This window comes from Nanorana parkeri, unplaced genomic scaffold (assembly GCF_000935625.1).
Source record: "Nanorana parkeri isolate BGI_ZX_2015 unplaced genomic scaffold, ASM93562v1 scaffold303, whole genome shotgun sequence".
In the NCBI taxonomy this organism is placed as follows: Eukaryota; Metazoa; Chordata; class Amphibia; order Anura; family Dicroglossidae; genus Nanorana; species Nanorana parkeri.
The window spans coordinates 20,357-48,174 of record NW_017306571.1 but is presented as its reverse complement, the minus strand read 5'-3'; the positions used below and the strand labels follow the sequence as shown (position 1 = coordinate 48,174).

The window sequence follows — 27,818 nt, the reverse complement described above, 5'->3', positions numbered from 1 at the left end:
GAGAGAGAGATATATTATATATATATATATATATATATATACACACACACACACAAATTGTCCATTGGACTTCAGGACTTCATGGCGACATTATACGTCCACATTCTTAGATTTCCTATTTGTTACACTGGAAAGATTGGCTTTAGCTGCATGAGACACCATGATTTACGCTAAACAGACCATCTTGATTTATAATTCCTGTTGGGAGGTTTATCAGTTCCTACTGTAAAGAGAGCTGGAAGACTTGCACTCCTGGGTGCCAGTAGGGAAAGTGGGATTGGGAAAATCTGGTATAAAACAAAGGTGTCAACAAACTTCACTGCATCTCAATCCCTTCTTTTGGGAAATAACGAGTCACTGAGTGGATACATGCACTGCATGATTGTGTGCTTTTTTCCTTATCCTGCTGTGTGTGCCAAAAGTATTGGGGATACATAATGACACATTTTGAACAATTTAATTTTAATGCTATGCAATTTTAATCTTATCCCATTGAGTATTTAAAATGATAGTGCACCCAAATGGGATTTTTCAGTAATAGGTGGAGCCTAGAAGAATGAACAATATCTTGGCTGCTTATATAGCTGGAGGACACCAGTGGCAAGATCTTTTCACAATGCTAGCTGGCTCTCTTTCTACCCCCTACTGAATGGTCGCATTCCCTCTCAGGTTGTGTGCTTTCTTCCAGTTAATTCTTAATAATATAAAATAAATGAAAAACAATCACCAGGAAGAGCAGGTTCCCCTTGTAATGGCAAAGATCTTACCGCTGTCCCAGATAGATAGAAAACATGGTAACATAGTTATTTACCTTAAAACTTAAATACTTGGGTGGACTGGCACTTTTAAAATGGATCTGAACACTAAAAGTTCACATTTACTAAGTTATAGGAAATTTCTAGAAATGTTAGTTGTGCCTAAGCAGAACCCTGAAAGATTGTTTCATTGTCTTGAATTCCTCCTAATTCATAGCAGTATTCTTTGTACACCTTGAGTTTCTGCTATCTCTGACTTCTAGTTTCATGAGAAACTAGCGTTCAGGTCAACTTTCAAGTGAACCTGAATGCAAAAAGTGCAGATTTACCATGTTACAGGGAACTTCTAGAAATGTTAATTGTGCCTTAGCACTACCCTGAAAAATTGTACGTTTGCTTTAAATTTCTCCTAAAAAATAGCAGTGTACTTTGTGCACCTTGAGCCTCTGCTACCTTTGACTGTTAGATTTGGTGACGTCACTACTGTGCTACTCGCTGTTCTCCTTGCTGGAGAGAAAGCTTTTCCTGAGGATCCGCAGTGCAAGGATCTCCCTGATTTTGCTTTATCCATTCTATAAATATGTGCTTTTTCTTGCTGCTTGAATACTCTTCCACCAGTCATCAGATTACAAGTCATTAGGGAGCAACTCTGACAAGAGAAAGCAAAGCCCTGTCTCTAGAAAGATGGCCGTCTCCACACAGAGACACCGTGTGAATCACAGCATAGCAGGACAGCAATGGGGAAAGAATCAGTTGCAGGCAACTTATACTGTTTTTTGAGCACAGCTTCCACAATTCCAGTCATCTTTAACCTCTTGTCTGAATTCCGTGTTGCAGATGAGGAAATTACCAGCAAGAAGTTAAATATTTTTGCAGAATGAGAATAAAATTGTCTATGTAGTCATGCAATGTTTACCTATAAACTCCACCTTTAGCATTTGTTATGCTATAAGGTCAGAAAAACGTCTGAGTGACTTTCTGTTGCCCCATACTATCTGAGTCCCCCTGGCACCATGATATTTCTGTAATTTCTTTCTTGAAAACTTTCAAGCCGCTACAACCTCTAAACTCTTTTGTACTGCCTGCGTATGACTTCCGTGAATGTTTTTTAATTTAATAAATTCTAGCTAACATTTTTACTGTTTTTCTTCTCCTCTTGCATTATGGTTAGTTTGATATTAAGCAGAGATGTGTCTTGTTTAGTACGGAAATGAACGTCTTAAATGTGCAGTCTTACATAAGTAACTGCCTCTTAAGATACACCTGCAGACCATATAAAAGAGCATTTTAAATGAAGCAACGAGGGCTTTACTTTTTAATTTATTGAACTACAACTGCCAACACATGCAAAGCTTAGTGCCATAAAAATAAAATGTGTCAAAAATCCGACATAGCTCTGCGTTGCATTCCAATTTCGGCATAACCTGGACTTAACAGTGCTTTTTATTCTGCGGTTTGAAAAGATAAATGTACTTCGAGCTGTAGAAGAGAATATTACTGAAGAAACAATTCTGTTCATCTTTAGTAGTTTCCTTAAGTACACTTCTCCTGTGCCAATTTGCATATTTTTTAAATAATGAACTAAGTACAGACAATCCGACCAGAAATTTAAAGCGTACAGAAAGTACTGCAAAAGTGAAATGTCCTTTGGAAATATCTGCACAACATACTGGGAGCCGGTGGGTTGCTAATTTCATGCATTTATGTCAGCAGTGAAATTGTTTAGTAATTCAGTTTACTTCTAATATTTTATATTGCAGGGGAAATCTCAAGATGGCAAATTACATGCTTTGCATGCCTTCAGAAAAGAACTGAATGTTGATGAGTCCAGAGGAAGACTTGAAAAAGACAAGCATATTACTGGCCAGACAATCTCAGCTGGATTTACTTCCTTTGAGTGGAAGGGAGAAGTTGGTGAAGAGGTAAGTGTCTCTCTAAATTGGTAAAGAGGAATCAAACCAATTATACTTATTGTTCAGGCGGTAGAAAGAGTAAATACTCCAAGTAAGGGAAAGTGTATATAAGGTTAAAACCTGTCAAATATTGGCTTTCATTCTGGGCAGAAGGAAGATGAAACACTGAATCTGATTGGTTGCTGCTGGACATCACTTTTCACATTTGCTACATTAGTTCCATGGTGTGTTGTACAGGACAATGACTGTACAAATTGTAAGGGATAACTAAACTTTAAATATTGGATTATTGTTACATATGTTACATTAGTGACTAACAGCCCCGAAAAGGAAAAGTGGCAATTTGGGGTTCCTTCTGTAATACTACAGACAGCGTAGACCTCATCCTATAGCTTTAAAACACAGAAGCTTGTCATTCACATGACAGATGACAGAGTCCACTGTCAATCAGCCAGCTGGGTGGAACTCGACAGTATTGTCGGGATCCGTCCCAGCTGCGGCGTTCTCAGTATATAACGGGCAATAGCCCGCTACATACTGAGCTTTGGGTCACGGGAGGACATTAGTATATGGTTTCTGTTTGGCACTTCCCAGACACCTTGTGTACTTGTGTGTCATCCATAAAATGCTTCACAGTTCAGGGCCATGACACACCAGCAGGTGTAGTCCTGATCCCTAAAGATGCTCTAGGAAGTATGCCTACATAAGAGGCAAATAATGCCAGCAATATCATTTATGCTCGTTGGGTTCTGCATATGGCACTCTCCAGTACTTAGTTATTATACTTGTTTGCTGCAGACTTGGTAAGTTTGTGGTTTTAACTCTCAATGTGTTGGGAACGTTACTCCCGCTATCCCCAAAAGGGTTAATGCGCTGGGTAATTACATGCTGCCCCACTAACTACGTCCTTTCCAGCGTGAGGTAGTTTCCACAACCGCTATCCTCTGCAGGGGTCACATGTTTGCCTCGATTTGTCATTGCTGCTGCCCCCTTTATTATACTACAGTATGTCAGATACCGCAGTCCTCAAGCAGCTTAGGAGTGGTCTGTAACATTCCGCCCAGAGGACTTGGATCATTGCCCCCTCCAATCCAATTACTCTTTGGAGTTTTCTACAGCTATGCTGACTTAGAATGCAGGGACCCTGAGTGGATTTCTACACTCTCTCCTCTGGGATCTATCTCTGATAATACTGCAATTGTATTCAGCTGCAGATGATGTTGAGTCTCATTATTCATTGCCAAACCCTGGTAGTGTGGTCTAAGGTACTTAAAGACCCTGAAACCATCTTTACTGACCATTCAGCTATGGACCTGTTTCAGTTTATGGCTACTACATTACACTACTGTGTTGAAGCTTTGCTAGACATGGTTCAACTAATTTCCAGAATGAGTCTCGTGTCTCTCTGGCTTAAACACTGTTGTTCAGAACAACAATGCTAATCTACTCCTACTGATCCTGTGTCCATTGATTAACGCCAAGAAAAGGATTCTACTGAGTACAAGATTCCTGTTTCCCCCATCTCTGTTTATTGTGTACACATATTTACAATGTAGTGCTAATGTGTACAAAAAAAATCTCAAGCTCAGTTTCAAACTTCTCCAGGGTTTTAGCTCAGAGGCGAGAAATGTGTCTTTTCCGGACAACTCTGGGTCATTACTGCATGGAAGCTTTAATGAAGAGGAATCTGCAAAATATTTTAATGAAGCTTTATTGGAATGGAGAAATCAAACTCTATCCAAACCACAACCTCTCAGTACCACTGAAACTGGCACAGGTAAGCCTCATTTACAAAGAGGAATATTGGTGGTATATTCATGTAGGTATAAAAATCTGCTTTCCATCCATTTCTGTGTTTTAATTTGTTAAAAAGTATTTTTTTTCTGTTGATGAGGTAAAAATATATTAAGGATATTCTTATCTTCACTTTGCCCACTTTGTCAAATGTTTAAAAATAAATGATACATTTTATATTTAATTTCATTTTATTTTTTGTACGTTTTAACGGAGGCATCTGTTGTCCCTGCTGCACCCGCCCTGCTATATTGGGCATTCTCCGGTCAGGAGTGCGATGGGATACATGGATTTCTGCATGTATATGGTACAGGCACCTAGAAGTGAACTTTTGATACCCTGCCATTACTGCTGAATTCTGGGCCATTCTAATAAGCAAAGCTCCAACACGTGCAGATAATATTGAAGCTTGCCGCTACCTCCTACCCCCCATATATTCCCTATCGGCTCATCACCATAGGAAAAGAAAGGAGGCTTAAAGGAGAAGGCTAACCTCTTCCACATGAGCAAGTCTGGAAGCTTTGCCTGTCAGAATGGCCGGGTATTAGGTCACAACAGAACGTATTTGGAGGCTGCACCACCACCTGCATCTAAATATATTGCTTTTACTATGTAAAATGATAAGGGTATTCAAATGCACAATGCTTTTCAGTGTGTAAGATTTGTGGTATGACACTTGTCTGTCAAATGCTCTGAGCTTTTGTTTTTTTTTGTAGTTTACTGGGAGGCAGATTTTCTTATGTAGTTGTAAGGCCTAAACACAGGGGTAGAGACTGTTTGCTTAGTAAAGTTAATAACACTTCTTAAAACTCAATCTTTCAAAAACTGAGCTCATGATATTTCCTCCCCCTCCCCTCATGACAAGGTGCTTGGTGTCATCCTTGACTCGGACCTCACCTTTCTTCCCCACATGCAATCGCTATCCAAATCATGTCGCCTTCACCTTCGTAACATCTCCACAATATGCCCCTTCCTCACCAATGAAACCGTCAGGAGTGCGATGGGATACATGGATTTCTGCATGTATATGGTACAGGCACCTAGAAGTGAACTTTTGATACCCTGCCATTACTGCTGAATTCTGGGCCATTCTAATAAGCAAAGCTCCAACACGTGCAGATAATATTGAAGCTTGCCGCTACCTCCTACCCCCCATATATTCCCTATCGGCTCATCACCATAGGAAAAGAAAGGAGGCTTAAAGGAGAAGGCTAACCTCTTCCACATGAGCAAGTCTGGAAGCTTTGCCTGTCAGAATGGCCGGGTATTAGGTCACAACAGAACGTATTTGGAGGCTGCACCACCACCTGCATCTAAATATATTGCTTTTACTATGTAAAATGATAAGGGTATTCAAATGCACAATGCTTTTCAGTGTGTAAGATTTGTGGTATGACACTTGTCTGTCAAATGCTCTGAGCTTTTGTTTTTTTTTGTAGTTTACTGGGAGGCAGATTTTCTTATGTAGTTGTAAGGCCTAAACACAGGGGTAGAGACTGTTTGCTTAGTAAAGTTAATAACACTTCTTAAAACTCAATCTTTCAAAAACTGAGCTCATGATATTTCCTCCCCCTCCCCTCATGACAAGGTGCTTGGTGTCATCCTTGACTCGGACCTCACCTTTCTTCCCCACATGCAATCGCTATCCAAATCATGTCGCCTTCACCTTCGTAACATCTCCACAATATGCCCCTTCCTCACCAATGAAACCGCAAAACTACTCATCCACTCCCTTGTTATCTCTCATCTTGACTATTGCAACTTCTCATTGGCCTAACACTACACAGGCTATCCCCCCTTCAGTCTATCATGAATGCTGCTGCTAGACTCATTCACCTAACCAACCACTCAGTGTCTGCAACCCCCCTCTGCCAATCCCTGCACTGGCTTCCAATAGCCCAAAGGATCAAATTAAAAATATTAATAATCACTTATAAAGCCATCCACAACTCTGCCCGCAGATATATCTCAAACCTTGTCTCAAAATATCACCCTAACCATCCCGTCAGCTCCTCCCAAGACCTCCTGCTTTCCAGCTCCCTTGTCAACTCCTCCCATGCTCGCCTCCAGGACTTCTCTAGAGTCTCTCCCATCCTCTGGAACTCTTTACCCCAACCTGTCCGACTATCTCCCACTCTGACTGCCTTTAGGCGATCCCTTAAGACTCCTCTCTTCAGGGAAGCCTATCCCACCTCAACCTAACCACTCAACCATCACATTCTCAAACAATTCATCCCCACACGGCTACCTCCTCATGTATCACTGACCCCTCCCTTTTAGATTATAAGCCCTCACGGGCATGGCCCTCCTTACCGTCTTGAATTGTACTGTAATTGTAATGTATTCCTTAAATTGTAAAGTGCTGAGCAAACTTTTGGTGCTATATTAATCCTGAATAATAATAAGAATAATATATTCACTGAGCTTAGGAAATAGGTTTAAGCTATTTTTGCTCTGCATACCCAGTCACTTGCAAGGGAAATAAAGCATTTCCTTTTTTTTCTGTTACATGTGTTTGGGTGATTGCAGTGAATACAGCTTCACCCTAATTACTAAGGCCAATAAACATTCACATTGATTAGTATACACGCTCTACTCTTTTAGCAAATTAACCCCATAATGTTCTCTGACTATGCTGAACTTCTGGGAAGCATCTGCAGATAATAGGCGGACAACAGATTTTGGCTTTGCAAATCTGGTTCAAAAGGGTTAATAGATTGTCTGCCAGTTCTACCTACAATCCTTCAATGCTTTTATTTTTTAAGAAATCTGTCAAAAATTGCTGAGACAGCTTTAAACCTCTGACTCCTGGGCCATGAATTAGTACTAGTATGGGCACACTACTTGCTGTGAAAGTGAACACACTCAGCTTTACATCTCCAGAACTAGCTTGTGAACCATCATAAAGGATTGACCACTCCTGTTTTAAGGTGCCCATACACCTTACGATTATCGTACGATAATCGTATGCGATCGACTTTTCTTACGACAAACGTAACATGGGAATAAAGTGCCCGACCGATAGTACTGTACAATCGTATGACTTTTGACGGTCAAGCATGTTTGAAAACTTTGGTCGATCGTACGATGTTCGCATGGTTGGTGGCGTTTCCGTCCGTCAAAAGTCGTACGATTAACACTGTGCATCCGCAAACTAAAATAATTGCTTTCAATTACCGCAAGTCGTCCAGGTGTTTTTTTTTAACTACCGCTGATTGAACCTTTCGATAATCGGGGCAGGATGGGGCCGTCGTACGAAAATCATACGACGATTAGATCATCGGACGGAAAGTTTCGTCCGATAATCGTAAGGTGTATGGGCACCTTTAGACTTGAGGCTGCTTTAGATGTTGGCAAACCTATCAGAATCTCTTAAAATAAGCATAGAGTTATAGTAACACGAGAGCACAGTTGGACTACAGGTTTGTTGTCTTGCCTGACTGGTTATGTAATGCTATTAATATAGTTCTATTGGAATTTGGGATGAAATAGGGGATTTTGGTGGAAACTGGAAAACTAATATAAAAGATGATTTCCGCCAGCTTGGATAACTCATACTGAGTATTGGACTGAATTTGCCATTTTAATTAGCATTATGATATCTCAATATCTCTTATATCTTGTGTAGCCTATGCTGAGTGTGACAGAAACATATCTCTCCCTCACTATTACTAACATACAAGGTTTTCAGTATATTGTTCTCCTGAACCTTCTGTACATATAAAAGCTGTCTGTGACTGTTATATCAAAATGTGAATCATCATTATCCCTAATAGGGGCACAGTGTGCCTGCTCTTTAAATTGGACCAAGTAAGCATAATGCTGGTGCATTAATGTGAAGGAGTGGTATAGAGAAGCTAACCAGGAAACTGCATTACAGCAGAATAATTCAACTCATACACTGAATAAGAAAATGTATTTTAGCTTTAGGTACATTTAGCCTATTATGATCACAAGTAACTTGAAAATGTAATAGAACATGATAGCCTATACGTATATATTTTTTATATCTAAGAATGCCAGTAAGCTCTATATTCATATAAAATAGCCACCTTACATATTTTCTATTACAATGTGAAAAAAAACTAGAACCCTTGCAGAAAACATTTTCCTTGAATAGTGTTCTCATGCCTCACTATGCCATATGCAGAAAAAGAAAACAGTGTTCTTTTTTATCACTACTTTTCTTCCTTGGCGTGTCAAGACAGAAATAAAAAGCTGAGCTGATATGATGCACCTTTCCCCGCTCTTATCTTGCATGAACTATACTGTCAGTCAACATGATCCAGTGGAATGGATGATCTTTTTTACATAGCTGTAAGGGTGCCAGGACCTAGAAAGCTGCTAATATGCATCTTAGCTGCTTTTCTATGGCACGTTTAAAAGGTGGCAGGCAACTGGTTATATTATAGATGTGTTTATGTGAGATATAGAGATTATTTATTAACAACTATTGTCATACTTTCTTAACTTGCTAATAGTCACCGTAGTTCAGACTACCTGGTGAAAACCCCTCCAGATGGTCCTTTTTTGTTCCTCATTCTTATGTAGTGCGAAACCCATTTAAAAGATGCATGCCACTTTCTTTAAATCAGTCTCAAGAGACATGACTTCTTATCGTTCAGCCCACTGAGAAAATGCAAACGCATCTTTACTCTGTTTAATCCATATACCATGCAACATCTAACATTTCTTTGCAATTCAGATGCTTCTTCATCATCAAAGGTTTCCACATTAGCATTTTGCATTTATTTTCTCACTAATCACATATTTTGCATCTGAACACTCACTTGCCAGCAAACAAACTCTGTTGATGCTTTATGCTTTAACTGTATTGGAATGTTAAAGCTCCAAAGTGATCACGTTCTCAAACAATTCATCCCCTCACAGCTCCCTCCTCATGTATCACTTGCCCATCCCTTTTAGAGTGTAAGCCCTCACGGGCAGGGCCCTCCTTACCATCTTGTCTTGATTTGTATTGTGATTGTAATGTCTTCCTTATATTTTAAAGCGCTGTGCAAACTGTTGGCGCCATATAAATCCTGTATAATAATAATAATAATAATGAGAGTTCTCATGTGTAAGATACTTGCAGTATCTGTCATACACTTTGTTTTACAATACAAGATTGCAGTCTTCTTACTCCTGATGCTGCTAAACTACAAATGGGGCCATCATTACTTCCATTCTAGCTGGTTATAATATTGTGCGCAAAATAATTTAATCTTTTATGTTTACTGAAAAGCCATACAATAGAAAAGGACATTCAAGTCGTTTTTGTTCATGCAGCAAGAACAAAGTATAATGAAAAGGGGTTGTATTTAAAGAAAATAAAGTTAAATGTCATCTTTAGAGATGAGCACAGCATTTTGAAAAATCTGGGTAGCACTTATTTTCTTAATGTGGATATCCACAAAATCATGACATTTTTAGTATCTGGTCATGTTTTGTGGACCCATGCTTCCTTGCATGGCCTCCCATGCTATTATTATTATTATTATTACATGGTATTTATATAGCGCCAACATTCTGCGCAGCGCTGTACAATATAAGGAAGACATTACAATTCAAGACAAGATGGTAAGGAGGACCCTGCCCCTGAGGGCTTACAATCTGAAAGAGGAGGGGGAAATGATACATGAGGAGGTAGCTGTGTGGGGATAAATTATTTGAGAATGTGAAGGTTCAGTGGTTATTCTATGTCCTCTATGTTCCTCTATGTCTACCTGCCAATCAGTAGACAGTCAATCTTCTAAGCAGACTGGTAAGTAAAGTAAAACAAATATACAAATAGAACAGATATTTTTAGTTTATTGGTTGGTTGAAAATGTTTGTTAAAAAAAAAAATCTAAATCAATCTTAAATGGTCCATTGGTGTGGACCACACATCACTCTGTCTACAATGCATACAGCGCCAGTCATCCTGGCACACAGTGAGGGAAAATCCAATCATAAATCCTAAAGTTTGCCAGCACACGGAATTTAACAAAACATCCAAATATCTACCCAGTTATGTAATGGACATAGGTATCTTTCTCAGAAATGGTTAGCCCTATAATTACATCTGGTATACCTATAAATGTGCATTCTGCTGTCCACAATTGGCTTTCTAGAATCACAAGTTATAGGTGGTGATGGGGAGTGTACAGCATGTGTTTCTCAACTGAACTCATGTTGGTCGTGATTTGCTGAAACACAATATAGTCCAGAGTCTAGTGGTACAATAGTTGTTTTTTTTTTCACATGTCCATTGTTAAGTCATTGGGGAGAGGATATTAAAAAATAATCATATTTGCACAAGTAAAGTATTTATGTGTTTGTCTTCTTTGAGGAACCCAGAACTATGGCTATAAGTGGTTGTACTGTAAAATGACCTGGGGAGCACAATGTTAAAATTTGACATTGCTTTAAGATACAGTAAGTGAGCACAAACCAAATGATCTAATCCGATTTTGCGATTTGGGGTGCCATTCATTTGAATGGCACCCTAAACATACCTCCTTCCCATAGTGCAAACGGCCGTGCTGCAATGCGTGGTACCGCAAATACTGTGCATTTCGATTGAAAAAATAGTATGTGCACAATTTTTTCAATCGCAATGCAATGCACGGTATTTATGGTACTGCACGTTGCGGCACAGTCGATCACAGTATGGGCAGGAGGTACGTTTGGGGTGCCATTCAAATGAATGCCACGCAATGCACCTCCCGCACTGTAATCGCACAGGAGGTGTTAATTACATGGAGCCATGTCATTAATGCACAAAGATAATGTGAGTGGGCCATCAAGGGGCAATAACGATCCCCGCCCCAGTTTGAGCATTTGAATTACATTACTGTCTATATGCAGGTGGCAGATTGGGACGCAGGGGTACACCTGGCCAACCTGTCAAATTTTGCAACACAAGATAACTACAATCTTCAGCCAACAATGTTGTTTTTATTTCTGATGCGGCAACTTAACAGGAAATAATTATATTTTGCATTGTATCTATGACACCGTTGTGCACATATTTTCAGACTAATGATCCTTTTGATTTCTATGTTGATGTGCTCAGTGAACAAGATACTAAATGTACATAACAACAAAAAAACAGATGCCAGGAGAATTACATACACAGTAATTGGTCAAACAAGTGTCACTGAGTATGATGTACATGATAGTGTACCCCACAGTGCTCAGTAAGGGAAGTTCTTCCACATCAACGTAGAGGAAAAAGGCTGCCGTCCTCAAGGCCACCAGGAAGCCTCCACACATATCATGCAAAACAAAAAACTGACAGCGCCTTCTCCAAGTGTAAAAATGTTTATTTTAAAGAGTATAAAAAATCTTCCATAAAAACTACTCACATTAGGATGAGCAACAAATTGGCAAACAGATCCCAAAGACAACCAATGAGCTAATGCGTTTCTGGGGAGCTTCCCCGTTCCTCAGAGCTAGTATATTACAGAAAGGCATAGGAATATAAACATACACCTCAGCTAATGGAGATCATGTGGCAATCACCCAATTGGTAGCCTACCAATCAGCACCAATCATCCACTCCAAGTAACACCAATAAGGGTACAGATGTAATTAGGCTAAATAGCCTCTTAACCCCTGGGAAGCGCAGACCAATTGCTTACCCAATGTGGAAGAGCATGCTCCTCTCATCTTCCATCATGTCGGTATGAATGCCGTTGCCGCGTGTGTGTGTCTGGGCTAGGGGCTAAGCATCATTTATGGGGAGGAGCCAGGAAATGGCTAATTTGGTGGAAAACCAAGAGGATGGCATGCGTTCCAGCTACACACTGTCATCTTAGTCTGGACACACGCGTATCTGAACATGTGGAATATGTTTCAGCAGATATAGAAAGCTAATTTTGGGTCAGTAAATTAGTTATATAAGATTTCATTCTTTAGTAATTTAATTTCCTAAAGAAGATAGCCACTTCCAGTAACATGTGTCTGTTCCTGGATGCCACAATTCTACTTTTCCTCCAGACAGCTCAGCAGTGCAGTATCTACCACTTCTCATAGCCCACCTGTACATGCTGGTTTCTATGCAGTTGTGGAGAGGGGGCTGATGGGAGGAGGAGGAGCTGAGGTGGTCCGATATCAGACTTTCTCCTTTTGTGTGCTGCTGCCTAGCAATGCAGGCGCATGCCCAGCAGAAGTCGGGAGGTGAGTGGTAGCCAGGCGGCAGCTGTCAATCATGTAACACTTGCTGAAGTTGTTGCGCACAGTACTCATTGATGGGAATAACATGGCTGGGAGCCCCAGGGGTGGGAGGCTCAACTCAAACAAGCAGGTGAGCAAAGAGAATGACATTGACAGGTAGAAATGACAGCCTCTACTAGGTATTTGTTATGTCATGTTTTGGGGCCACATACTCCAGGCACTAGAGGATCCTCTGGTGCTCTGATGGGTCAGCCAGCCCATGCCTATATGCTCTTTTTTAGGAACTGCATATAGGAAATAATCAATTTGTTATATGGCTTAACATGCATAGCAGACACTCAGAAATGATCTGTCCTTCAAACATAAATGCTGGGTGAATGTTTTGTTTCAGGCGGCACTTTATTATATAACAATGGGGAGGCAGATCAGTGTTTCAGTGTTGCCTGTGCAGCTGCTTTGTTGAAGACTTTTTCTATGCTGTGTTATGCTTTCCCCCAGAAAGAACCAGTTGTATGGCTGCTAGAAATACTGAGGGGAATGGGCAGCCCTATATGTACTGGGGGGAAAGGCAAATGCAACTCTCCCTGTCCATTCTGTTATTCATAGATTATTAGAAACTGCAAGGGAAAATTAGGTACGTTAGATATGAGATGACCATTTGTTTCTGCCTGGATCAGGTGATGATTTCATGCCTTTGGTAAGCCATTAACCTTGCTAGACAGCCACAAACCCTGCTAGTCATGCACTCTTGAGGAAAATGAACCATCAGACAGAGTAGACAATGGGTGTGCAACTTCGATCCTCCACTTGTGGCTTAACCCTTTTACTGCCAGCGCCATATGCCTTATGGCGCTGATTGTGGGCACCTGTAAACAGACTCCCACCGGATATAGCCACCAGTAGTCTTTCTAAATGTGTAGAGCCCAATGTCGGCTTTACACTGTAAGTGATTCTGCCAGCTGAAAAGCTGCCAGATTACTTCCAGGGGCTGCTAAACGGAACCCCCCTACCCAACACCCCTCACCTTGGGACCAGCATCGCGTGTGTTCGCGGTTAGCAGGGAGACAGACAAGTGAACGTCCATTTGCTGATCTCCGCCCCGCTGAATGAAGCTGGGAGTGGTACTGACTGCATCAGTTCCGGATTCTCAGCTTTCGTTATCTGGCTAGAGAAGCTTGGAAGAAGCTGATCAAGCATGATATGTGCTTTCAGGAAATATATAATTCTGAGGAGTTTAAGTAAACAAATACCAACTACCCACATGCCTCTCCTTCTGGGAGTCATGCCTGTAACTGTCATGTTTGGAATGCCTCATGGGACTTGCAGTTCCACAACAGCTGGAGCGCCGGAGTTGCTCACCCCTGAATTAGACAGATGGAGTGCTCTGCAAACAGCTTGTCCTAAGGTTGGTCAGATTGCGTTAGTGCAAAGGACTATGAATAAATTCTAAGATAAAAGCTGTATAGGCTTGTACATCCACAATTGGATGAATAGATTGACTGGCAGCCCATACAGTTACTGTGTAGCTGGCTAGTTGTGCAGTATTACATCCAACCATCCAGCTTGCTGATAGAATTGTTGCGTTTTTCCCCCACACATCACACATATAATATAATTAAAATAAAACACTCCCCCTTCCCCTTATTAACCCCCCACACACAAAACAATAATATACTCCCCGCGAGCCCTCACACCTGTTCAAGGCTTTGCAGGGAGGAGTCTTGAGGAGGATAGATCCCCGGTTATCTAGGGGTGATTAATGAGGTCTGCAGACCTCACTAACACATCCCTGCTTTCGGCCGGAGCTCAGAACTGTCAGAGCTCCGGCCGAAGGAAGCCGGAGCTGACAGGTGCAGCTCTGCGGTCTGCATCTGAAACAGATGCAGACCGTGGAGCTTCTCCCGCAAGTCAGGTATGCGGTCTGTGATCGCGTGCCTGACATGTCAGCTGTCTGCGGGCCACATAGTACCTGCTCGCGGGCCGCGGTTGGCCCGCGGACCGGTACTTGGAGACCCAAATTTCCACTTTTGAGCCCTGATATACAGAATATGCCAGGACTGTTACTGGATGAACACTTATGCAGATAGTATTTTAAGATAATCAGATGTACTGACTTCCTATTTTTCTGGGATTTCTCTACACTGTGTGAAACATTTTACTGGATTAGTGCACATCTTTTTTTTCTTCTGTGTATGAGATATTTCAATTAGATTGAGCAGCCTTCTGTTGACCTGGTGGTGATGTTATGATTTACACCCAACTCCAGCCACATTTTTTTTGTGAAGGTTTTGAAAAGAATAGGAAAGGGTTTGTTCATATTGTTTGTGACCCAATTGGAGAGATTTGCTTGCACATTTTCTCCTGGTGACAATAACAAGAAACTGAGGGAATATGTTAGCTGGACTGCAAGCTGCAGACAGCAGTCAAAGCCCAACATAAATTCTGATCCTTCTACAGTCTGTTGAAAAAGTGGTTTTCTTGTTGTTGTGCCACTGGGAAGAAACCCAGTTATTTCCAGGGCCTGTGGCAGTCCGTAACTGGGACAGCAAGAGAGTAGTGTCACAGACAGTAATAAAACCAGACCGAGGTTGTTGCCCTTCTTAGCTCTGTAGAAAACATAAAAAATGCATGGACTGGAGCTCTAATGTGGAAGTAAAATGAAAAAAAACCACCGACAGGTAGTGTCTTTATGACAGAAGAGACTCTGTATATCTCTTCTGTCATAAATACTTGCTCCCTACCTGTCAGAGTTTGTGTGCACCAAGCCGACATGCACAGCTCAATGCACAAACTTGGCAAAGTTCTGTGGTGAATGAAGTAACTCTGCACATGCATGGGGAGTTACATCATCCCAACCTGGCCAATCAAGAGGCTGAAGACACCAAAACCAGAAGAAGATGGAAGCGCTGGAGGCAGAGGTTATTGCTGACATCACAGCGCTGGAGGGTAAGGTAAGGCAAGGGCAAGGTAAGTGTGACATAATATGCTAAAATGCTTTGCATACTAGCACATAATGGCAAACACCTCCTGAGGGCACAAAGGTTCACTCATGGTGCATGTACATTGTTCTTGTCTTTGGCAGCATGGTTCACATTTGTAACATCTGGTAATCTGCTTCTCCTGCATTTCTCTAGTAACGTGCCTACAACTTCCTTCCAATGTTCTGAATTTTCTTTTCTGCTTATAGAAAGAAGATTTAAAATTTTACTTCAGTACATACAGTTTTATTGACATTTTTTTTCAAATAAGAAACCTATACTGAACACACATGGAGTTTGCCTTTGCTGACTTCCAATCCTGAACATACTAGTTTCCTGCCTATCATGTTGATCCAGTGCTTTCTGTACTTTATGAGTCACTGACTTGGGACAAGCATACAGATCAGAAGTTCTAAATATACTCTGACTTTTCAAATCTGCATGTTTTTCCCGGGTTGGTTCATCCACCTATAAATCCAAAGACGTTTCGCAAACTAACAGGGCTATTCACAAAAGGGTGAAGAGTTTGAAGAAGGCAGGAGAAGTGAACAATCTAGGACAACATAGCTGATTTGGAAAAATTCTCCAATTCAGCTCACTTAACAGTTCAGCTATGTTGTCCTTGATTGTTCACTTCTCCTGACTTTTCCAATCTCTTGACCCTTTTGTCAATATCCCTGTAACATTTTCAGGAGTAGCTCAATGATGGTAGCCTCCATATTTCTGTAACTGTACAGGTTTCCTTTAACCCCTTCATAACAGCTTTTTTTTCAGTTTCTGTTCGTAAATGACTGACGCACTTTTTACATATTTGCTGTGTGATTCTTCCACCGCAATAATATACTGTGTGCACCCACACATATTATATATTGTTTTTAAGAGGACAGATTGGGCTATATATTTATATCACATATGTGCGGCCAACGCCTCACTTAGTAAGAATAACATATAATAAAAGAGGAAAAAACATAAATAAAATAATTTTTCCCTAGTTTTGATTATTATTATTTTTTAGAAAAATAGCACAGCTACAAAAAATGCATTAAAATTAATTCATTTATTTGTCCTTTATTTGGAAACACCGCACTTCCCTAGATTTCAGAAATTTTTTCTGTACTTCTCAGCCTAAAACTAAAAGCTGACATTTATTTTTTTTATTTTTTTTTAAACTAATAGTGGTTAGGCTAGGTGGCCTACGATATCACTGTCATTAAGTGTCACTAACTGTCACCCTTATGGCCAGTGCTATACTTTAAACAATGCTGTCATGAGGGGGTTAAATAAAAAAATTAACCCCTTAGGGTAAAAATCAAATCTGCAGTTGTAATTTTTTCTTTTTACACTTTTTTTTACACTTTTGTGTCAATTATATCAAGCAGTCACTATGACTGCTTGATAATGTATTATTTTTTAAACTTTCTGGTTATTTGTAGGCTGCTCCAAACTTAGGAACAGCCAATAATAACCTTAATAAACCGATCCTGGCAGAATATAACAAACAGCCTGTACACATGGGGAAGCCCTGATCTCTACACAGCTGTCAAAACTGAAAAAGCAGAGTGGTGTGCACACCGTTCTGGTATTTCAGCTGTGAAATACCGGATCACTGATAGCGATCCGGAATTTGTAACAGCTTAATTCTTTAATTATTAAAAGAATTAAGCTTTTACAAAAGTCTAATTATTTCATTAATGGATGCCTCAATACTGATTCTCAGTGGTTACCGGCATTCCTGAGTCCCGAACGCCTTCTCACATACAGTGTACGTGAGCAGTCTTTTGGGCACTTCACGATGGAGACGTAGAGTGTACGTCTCCAGTAGTGAAGGGGTTAAGATAATGTTCCATTAGTTTAGTTCGAAAAATTAATTGATACATAGCCAACCTGGAAGGCGGTAGGCCAGAATCTCCCCTGTCTGCAAACATACATTTCTGTGCTTGAAACTGGAAATTGACTTTAAGAAAGAATACTGCATGATTTTATTTTAGAAATCATTTGCTTATGTGAAATGTCATTAGTGTTCTGTTTTCAAAGATTCATTTTGTTCTCTAGATTCTTCTGACAATTCAGCAGTTCAGACTGTTCCGACTGTATTAGGAAATCCATTCCAAGTTGAATTTAAAGACAACAGCTTAAGTTACATGGAGACATTGATGTTGAAAAAACACAGAAGGTATGGTCTGTTCAATAAAATATAAAGTGCTGTCTAATTTCTACCTGAATGACAATTATGTATAATGATTTATAATAAATGCTGACTTGCTGAAAATAATCCTAAATGGTGTGCAGATTACTATGCTTTATAATGACTTTATCACATACATTAACTATATCAAGCAAGCACATACCGAGGCAATATTTACCTTTCCCACTGTCCATGCTGCTGGACTCTGCTTGTGAAAAATTGATCAGCAGGAGATCTGTGCTTAGATCCCCTTCTGATTGGAACATGTGAAAGGGGTCTAAGCTTGTTGTCAGGATATCCAAACAATGACTGGAGTTGATTGACTGCCTTTACACGCACATGAACTTTAATGACATCCCAGTCTTAGTCCATAGGGTTCAATATTTAGTTGGCCCACCCTTTGCCACTATAACAGCTTCAACTCTTCTGGGAAGGCTGTCCACAAGGTTTAGGAGTGTGTTTATGGGAATGTTTGACCATTCTTCCAGAAGTGCATTTGTGAGGCCAGGTACTGATGTTAGACGAGAAGGTCTGGCTCGTAGTCTCCAATTCTGCAAGTCTCCAATCCCAAAGTTCTGTCGGGTTAAAATCAGGACTCTGTGCAGGCCCGGTTAAGTTCCACCCCAAACTCACTCATCCATGTCTTAATGGACCTTGCTTTGTGCACTGGTGCGCAGTCATGCTGGAATGGGAAGGGGCCAACCCCAAACTGTTCCCACAAAGTTGGGAGCATGAAATTGTCCACAATGTCTTGGTATGCTGATGCCTTAAGAGTTCCCTTCACTGGACCTAAGGGGCCAAGCCCAACCCCTGAGAAACAACCCCACAACAAAGTCCCCCCTACACCAAACTTTACACTTGGCACAATGCAGTCAGGCAAGTACCGTTCTCCTGGCAACTGCCAAACCCAGACACGTCCATTGGATTGCCAGACAGAGAAGCGTGATTGGTCACTCCAGAGAACACGTCTCCACTTCTCTAGAGTCCAGTGGCGGCATGCTTTACACCACTGCATCTGACTATTTGCATTGCACTTGGGGATATAAAGCTTGGATGCAGCTGCTCGGCCATGGAAACCCCTTCCATGAAGCTCTCCACGCACTGTTGTGCCAATCTGAAGGCCACATGAAGTTTGGAGGTCTGTAGCTATTGACTCTGCAGACAGTTGGCGACTTCTGCGCATTGTGCGCTTCAGCATGTGCTGACCCCGTTCTGTCATTTTACATGGCCTACCACTTCATGGCTGAGTTGCTGTTGTTTCGTGTTGCTTCCACTTTGTTATAATACCACTAACAGTTGACCGTGGAATGTTTAGTAGCAAGGAAATTTCACGGAACACCTGAATCCAATGATTTCGAGGGGTCTCCCAATACTTTTGGCAATATAGTGTACTTATATAAATGAGGTCCAATGCTTTACATTTGCACTAATGACTTTATAATTAATACTGCTGGCAACAGTTCAAGTGTTTTCACACTCTTTTATACACAGTTCTATTTTTGAAAATAATAGCATAGATCTAAGGTAATTCTTTCTTTGTGAACCACATTTTATTTCATGACTGAACAAGGTCTTGCATTTTATTAGTACATTAAATAGAACTGTTTGATTATAACAACTAGCAACAAGTTATCATTTTGACAGCACTGTGAAAAATACATCATGAAAGAGATGTTGCAGGAAATCCTTGACTCAACTCAGATGCATACACTATTCTTATTATTTTTACACTGGCCTTGTTTGTTTTGATTTGTGCTTGCGCTGGCGCAATGCCCACTCAAACTCCTGTTTTTATATTCACATATGGATTACACTGATAGTAAAAACCAACCAGGCACATAATAAGTTAAGCACCAAGCATGAAATTCAGGTTCCAAACAATACTGTATGTAATGCAAAGATGAGAGATAAAGGGATTTGCTCATATAGGCAGAAACATACATGTTAGGTTATTAGTGTAGTTCAAATTACAGACATATTGGGATTGACTTAACCACTTAATGACCACAGGACATATAAAGATGGAGTGTGGTTTTGGCTGTGGAGAGCACACAGACACACACAGACACACAGACACTCACACACACACACACTTGTGGACCTTCATCAAAGCTGTCTTGTTTGCCGTTGCTAAGAAATGCTTCTTCTTTCATTTATGATGCAAGTTAGGGACAGATTTATTTTCTGTACGCAATCTGTGTAAAAAATTAGCTGCTATGAAAATAAACTTATACGCATGTGTTTACAAAGTATTTTTTAGCATTTCTAAAGATAGTCATACACTTTTAGATTCCTCTCATTCAGCCTGCGGGCTGAACAAGAGAAATCCTTCAATTCCCCCACAAACAGCCTGGATGAAGGAATACCCCCTGACGGCTATTGTATCCAGTAACCAGCCGGACCTATGACTTGTCCCTAATGAGGGAGGCTGCCCCTTGCAGATTTTGTCAGAGCTCCCCTGAAGGTGGTACAGGGAATGCAAGGAACTGAGAGAGGCTCAAGTGCATGAAGCTGATGCAGGACTGCTGGTGCAGGAGGGACGGTGCAGGTAGCTGGAGGCAGGGTACCTTCGGAAATAGACTGTCTGCAGCAGGCCAGATGGCAAGACAGAAGCAGAGTCAGACGGACTGGGTTGGCAACTGGCGGGCAGCAAGGTGCAGAATCAACATGCAGGAGCGGAGTCACCTTGCAGGCAAACAGAGCCAAATCAGGATGTCCCTTGATCAGCAAATTAGCAACACAGTTAGATGCAAATCAGGCTACTTCTGACTAAGCAAGGTCTCTGTGACAGGTTTATAGTATATTTGGGACCCCCATCCATCTGTATTTCCGGTCAGCCAGCTGCAACAGGTTTGCAAAGTATATGGCTGAAATTGAAGGAAAATCTAAAGTTTTAAGCTGTCACCAGAACAGGATTACAGGAGAACTCTTGTAATTTTCCAACAATGTTCTAAAGCCGTGGCTCTCAACTTGTGGGTTGCGACCAAAAAGTGGGTCACAACCCCACATTCAGTGTGGTCACCGCGTGCCTTCCACTGTGCTAGGTTAGAAGCTCCTCAGCCTCCTCCTAGCACAACACTGTCAGTTCTCGCACCAAGCAGCCATTCAAAATGTTGTCACTCGGTGCCGAGTGTCAGCTTGAGGTGCTGTGGCCTGGGGGTATGGTCGCGAGGGAGCTCCATCCATACGTGCATTGCTTACAGCTCCCTTACGTGCCCTGTAGAGGTGCCCGGACCAGAGTGATGTCACATTCTGGCTCTCAGCACCTCTACAGTGCACAAGGGAGCTGTACAAGCAATGCATTTATGGATGGAGCTCCCTCGCGTCACAGCACAGTACCCCACACTGGACCCCAGGCTGAGGAACCACTCCAGTTCTCGTAGGCAGGGAGACTGGGTGGATCTTGAAAAAAAAATGATTTATTTGAATGGCCCAAACACACCTCCTGCCCACAGTTCGATCGCCCACGGTAACGTGTGGTACCACAATACTGTGCATTCCAGTGCTGTGCGTCTTGGGTCGCAACTTAATGACCAAGGATAAATGTGGGTCTTGAGGTTACACAGGTTAAAAAACACCGGTCTAAAGTTAGCTATGCACATTAAAATTGCTTCTGTTCAGCCCTGCGAGTGAGAGAAATCACTTGGTTTCCCCATCCATGCTAAACAGCCTATATGGGCTACCCACTGTTTTACCATATTTTCACAGCCAGCAAGCACCCGTGGCTGTCAAAGTACCTGAACGGTAAATGCATGCGATTGCCTGAGGTTTGGCTGAGAATTGCCTGCCCAGCTCCTTTCATTTTCAGATCAAAGTTTGTTGAAAAGGACGGTGCAGATAAGGCTGCCCACCAATCAAATTTCAGCTCATTCTGCAGGAATCATCCAAAATTCAATCCATGCGTGACAGGCTTAAAACAGGATTTACCTTACCAGAGAGATTTCCTGTCACTACCTGATGTATCTACATGGCAGTTTCTTGAATGGGACACATATGGCAAAAGAAACCTGTCAGGGTTTAACCATTCCATACTCCATCCAAAATAAATAAAGTGTAAGCTTTACATATACTTTAAGAATAAATTGTACTTGGGTTAGGGCTTGTTTGGGTTTGTGAAGCTGGAGAGGCTGCTGATATGCAAATTAGCTCATCTAAACCTAGAATCATTTTTGAATCTGTTTGGTCTGCTTTTAAATGATTGTGTGCAAGTGTCAGGCTGTGTTGTGCTTGCCAGCTCTATTCTATCATCCTGACTGACACATGAAGCACAGGAAGGAATGCTCCTATTTGTGTGCCATAGCATTTTTCTTTTTCTCTATTTCAGCCCCTAGACCAAAAGAACAGTTAACCCTTCTAGAACGGGGGTAGCCCCACTGCAAGGATTCATTTTTATATTTCCTGGAGTTTTTCTTTAAATACAAATCTTTTGTTTTGTATGATTTTTTTTGGCATTATTTGACCTATATTAAGTTGAGTTCTGGGGGAGGTAATATTGAAAATGAGCTGGTCTAGGCCATACAGCTGTTATTGAATATGAAGGCAAAAAGCCTTAGTGATCCTAAGCACTCAAATGCTTATAGAACCTTTATAGAAATGAATTTTGCTGGTTTTCATTGCACTGCTCTGGAATTTACGGATTTATGATTTAAGGTGTTTTAATCTTCATGCCCAGAGAACTTAGCTTAGAGGGAACATTTAGGAAATTACCACATTATTTTCTCCATCAACTGAGATATTTGTCTTTTTTCCAGAACTCCAGTTAATTGGTTCCCAAGAAAACAGATGGATAAAATGATATATTCGCCACCTGTATCTGAGAATGAACTAGATGTGTGCAATGATTTGACAGGTTAGTATGCCCCTGCTGCATCATTATTGACTTCACTTAAGCGACTGAATGAAACGTTAATGCCATTGACTTTGCACTAATTCTTAACTGGTTGTTACTCTTTCAAGCTGAAGAAATGGAAGCTCATGAACATTACGTGGCTTTGTTCAGAGCAGAAGAACATGTCAGGAACAACGTGATGCATGAACCCGCTTTAAAGATTGTAGAGCTGGATAAGGTATATTGGGACCATTTAAACTTTGATTAAAGGGCGACAGAAGTAGATTGCTACTTTCATTGTTTTGAGAAACTATTTGACCATTGCACCAATTTATAAAGGAAAAAAAAAACGTTATCACTTCTTTCCTCACCTTTAATCCTGATGGAATGAAACACAGATGGACAATATCAGTGCTTGCAGGTGGCACAGCTGCCTTTTTTTTCTATGTGGATACATACATTCACTTCTACATTCTGACTGCAGTCCTAGAACAATAATACAGCTACAATTATTTACTGCACCTATAGAGGAATATATTTAGAAACAGTAATACCACTGAGTTAGAGGTTTCAGCAACACCCGAGTCCCATAGCTAATTGGGAGCCTGAACTACAGCCCCCAGTAAGGGCATTGAAGGAGATATGGCAGCCTCAACATACTGACCAGTGAAAATAGCCTTGCCTTGGCACAATTCACATAATCATTGGAGAGGCTGGAGAGAAGGCTGAAAAGGACAGGAAAGAAGCTGAAGATCGGATTAAGAGACATCATTTAAGGTAAGTGCTGACATTAACATTGGGGGGAGGGACAAAAAATTGACTTTAACCAGTTGCCGTCCGCCCGTAGAAGAAAAACGGACGGACGGCACTGTCGCATTCGCGGGTTGCCGTCGCCAGACGGCATTTTTTTTCTGCTCGCGCGCGTCTTAGACAACTAGATAGCAAAAATGTCTAGATACTTAGACAACTAGATAGCAAAAATGGTCCTCAAGCCGAAGTAAGGTCCAACCTAATATAAATCCCATGTTTAGGTTACATAATGGCTGTTCCAATACATCCAATTTATCTAGAATGCCCACACACACCTCTTTATTGTACCTGGATGTGTATTGAAGCATTTTCATTATTTCTTGTTCATTACGTAGTCGTAAACCTAGACCATGTTTGGAAAAAGACATTGCTCATGTTATGTATTAGCCCACTTTTATCCGGAAATACTGTCATTGAAATCGGAAAAACTGTCATTATGAACACAAGACATACAAACTGCACAAAAGTGGACATACAGACAGGGGAGCTGAATTATGATTTTAAGATAACTTAGATGTGTAAATACACAAAGTTGGAAAGCAGACACACTTAAACGCAAACATACACAGTATATGTGTGCCGGTGTGTGTGTTGTATTTTGTGTGTGTGTCTAATGTAGCTTCTATAATTGGTATAGACTATTTCATACTAGCAATAAACATTGTTTTTTTTGTAAATTTCCTTTTAAACATGTAAAACTTTATGTTGTCAATAGTTTGATGTGGTGATTAATTTATACATTAATTTCAGACACAGTCAAAGAATTAGCATCTAGTTAATGTGAAAGTGATTTCCTAGCTCTCATTTTCTGTAATCTACTTTGTTCATTTACTATGTATTCATCAATCATTGCATGTTGAAAACAAAGTTATAATATCAATTTCAGATGTCAGTTAAAAATGTGAGCAGTGTTTGGGACCTTAGATTGAATCCCTTATTGTGTATAGAAAGTCTATTTACTTCTCATTAAAACAATTAGTATTTCATGTACAAATCAGAGATCCCAATACTCAGAAATCTCCCTTTTGATTTCTGTAAAGCAAACAGTGGCTGATTGAAATGTGTCTTTAGCAATATTTGCACATTGCAGTAGACTGCGGTATTTTTGAGGGTATACATGATTACATTAGGGGCTTTCATATTACTTTACTTTCATATCTTTCACCCGCATGATGCTTTAAATCTTCCCAGCTGGTGGGAGTCATGCCTAAAATATCTAAGGTGGACCACAGATTGAAAGATATACCATTGATTGTAACAAATGGTGGAGCATCTGCCTGTCCTCCATTGCTGTGCTGCCTGGATCTCTAGCGGAGCCAGTCGTGATGTTACGGTTGGCTTCGCCCAGTTGTCATTCAATGACAGCCCAGTATCCTTAAATAACCTGAATGACAACAACTGGGCAGAGCACGGCTGGCTCTGCCCATAAGTTTACATTTTGCGGAGAACGGTCTGCTACGGCAGACCGTTCTCCCCGCTTCAGCTGTGACTTCAAGTCAGCCAAGCTGAAGCATATGCGTTTGGCTCGGCTGAGACGTTCGACTGTCTTTGGCTGCTGCACAAGCCATTTGTGAATAGCCTGTACAGCAGCCCTTTGGTTCGGCTGAATCGAAGGGCTCCGGCGGCCGAAGTGAGCCAAGGATTAGCCGATGCTTCGGCATAATCCTCCGGCTCCTTTGTGAATAACCCTCTATAATTGCCAATGATTTCGCTCTGTGTAAAAATAACATGATTTGAAATTAAAGATATACCTCTTTTTTTTTTTTTTTTATTACAACCTTACCTGTTAGCCTTCAGCTTAGGAATTCTCTGCAGACCCACCAGCTATGTATAACTACTCATTCACCACTTATTATTAAGTTGTATAGTCCTATACATAGTGCAGTGGTTTAAAGGTTTTTCGGAAATATGCATTAATGTGAAGCCAAAGCAAAGATAACATTACTTAAAATGTGTGACATTTATTATGGTTCCATGCTAATTTAGTTAAAATGTGCCCAGATCACTTTGTATTACATGAGTAAAATGTAACTTTAAATGGGTCAGAGACCAGGAGGATAAATGCACGACCGAGCAAGCATAATTCCTGAATGTACTTTCTGGAAACTGCTGCGGTTGCTAGGCTGCATTTGATCAGTTACTATTAGTTTTAAAATGGAATATTTTTTCCTTCTTCTGTGTGCCCCTTCTCTCGGTTACATCATATTAGCTTTTGTTCATATCTTAAATGAGCTGTTTTTCTCCTGGACACTTTTCATTTCATGGATAATGAGTAATTATGAAAAATAAGTCATTTTATCCAGCTAAAATTGGCACCCAATCTTTTCATGCAAGAAAGCTAAAATGCATGTCATTAATTCACATTTTTTTATATTCAGTGTTGACGCTTCACAATATTTTGTTTTCTACTATGCATACTGATTAAGATATGAAATTGTGTAGCTTTTTGTCTATATTTATATACACTGTCAACCTATGTATGGGTTTAAAACGATAAAAATACCAAAAATGTCTGCGCTCCTCTCCTTCTGTTCCAAGAATGTGCTTAACTCAGCAAATGACCATATCTTAGGACTCACAGTCAAGCTATATGACTATAGCAATTATAGCACCCCCAGAACAGCTGGAAATACAAAGTCACAATTACAACAGTGATTATCCAAATTTGTCTAAATTGATAGCTGAACACTATTGGTGTTTGAACTAGATTTATACTGAACTGTACACAAAAATTACTTTTTTCCAACTCCTCCCTCCCACTCACTTCTAACCCATCTTACTAACATTTTTTCCCCTTACTTTGTGATGGCAGATGTACTCACCTAAGTTTGCAGGTGGGGGTCCCCTTCACTCCCCTCTGCCGACGTTGGTCCTCTTCTGGATCCTGAGAGGGCCCTGGGATTATGCTATCCAATAGGACTTTTTTTGGTCTTTTTATTGTTTTATACATTGTGGACCATTAGTTGTGGTTCCTTTGTCCATTGCTCTACCATTCTTACCATTTTTCAAGTGCTACTATCTATGTTTGGGTTTATGTAATAACAAGGGCTATGGTTATATGTAAAGTGCAGTAAACCATACTGACTGATACAATTTCAATTTACTCTTTTCAAGCCAGGAAAAGATTAATTCTGATTTGTTGCTATGCGTTACTACATTCTGTTTAATGCTCTCTTTCTAAGGTCATTGGTTTCATCGGATGATAAAGGCTGCTTTGAAAACTGACTTTTTCTTATCTGCTAGCTGTATTACCTCATATATGCTCACAATAGCAAAAGTTTTTGAAGTGGGTTAGTGGGCACCCATGCCTGAAAGCTCCTGCTAATCACAACTCTCCAGATTCTTCTAATGTTTGACACAGTGTTATTTTGTAAACAGCAGAAATCACATAACCACTGATGTAATCAGCGTAGGTTGCATCACTTTCTGTGATGTCCCCGATGATGGTAAACCTGTGCCACATCTTGTTGCGGTCTACTGGTGGTGTTTTTTTTTGCTGTCTACCATTGCACTGTAATGGGATCTTCTTGTACTACCCAAACAGTACTCTGGTCTTTGGACTGCTGTGAAGCAACTCAGGCTACACAGCCAGTTCAGCACCTTTTGCCTAATGGAAGTCACACAGATATTAATATAATCATTCAGCCGATCCTTCAGTACAACTAAATTGGTGGAATTGAAAATTACAAACCCAAGAACCTTCATTGGATCGATTTAGACTTACGGCCTTTGCAGAATTTTTTTGAAAGCTTCAGATTGGTCAAGCACATGTCTGCGTGTGTGCGAACTGACCCTTATTTAGACCGATTTATGTATAATTTTCAATTTACATTATCCATTCAGTATTTTCAGTCAGTCACAAAAATGTGCAACAATACCATGTTTGTTTCATTGCTTGACAGTTTAATCAATAGCATTTTGCTTTTTTGTGATCAATTATGCCTCAGTCAATCATAAATTGCTGCGTGTATGGCTACTGTTAGGCTGGCTCCTTGTATACTCTCGGGGAATGGCAGTTTCACCTTTTAACATCTGATTTATTCACTAGAAACAAAGAGAGATTACTATGTGTAAAATTTCCCCATCCAGATGATATTTTTGTGTCACTGACTGCTATGGATTCCATTGTGAACATACAGTATATCTCATATGCTGGGACTGATTTATAAAATCCAAAAGAGTTTCTCTTAGCAACCAGTCATACTACAGCTTTCATTTTGACAGATCAGATTGGATTTGACTAGGTGGTATTTTCAGCACAGACATGCTCCTCTAATTTATAAAAACAGGGACAATTTTCAGTTTGTAGAAGCCAGGATCAATTGCGTTTTTGTTAAGGTGTGACATTCCTAATCTTCAAATGTAAGCAACAAAATTAATTCTCAAATGCTGTAT

General features: G+C 40.5%; 1 protein-coding gene across 1 annotated transcript in view; it reads left to right on the top strand.

Annotated features, from left to right (window-relative positions):
• The window catches only part of ZBBX (zinc finger B-box domain containing), a gene marked incomplete at its 3' end in the record, with an annotated part of 68,765 nt that overhangs the window by 24,835 nt on the left and 16,112 nt on the right, over positions 1–27,818 (top strand). Inside the window, exons 7-11 of the mRNA XM_018557779.1 lie at positions 2,516–2,677; positions 4,274–4,445; positions 17,653–17,773; positions 22,537–22,634; positions 22,742–22,851. Of these exons, the coding sequence (XP_018413281.1) occupies positions 2,516–2,677; positions 4,274–4,445; positions 17,653–17,773; positions 22,537–22,634; positions 22,742–22,851 (663 nt within the window). The remainder of the gene's footprint in view (positions 1–2,515; positions 2,678–4,273; positions 4,446–17,652; positions 17,774–22,536; positions 22,635–22,741; positions 22,852–27,818) is intronic.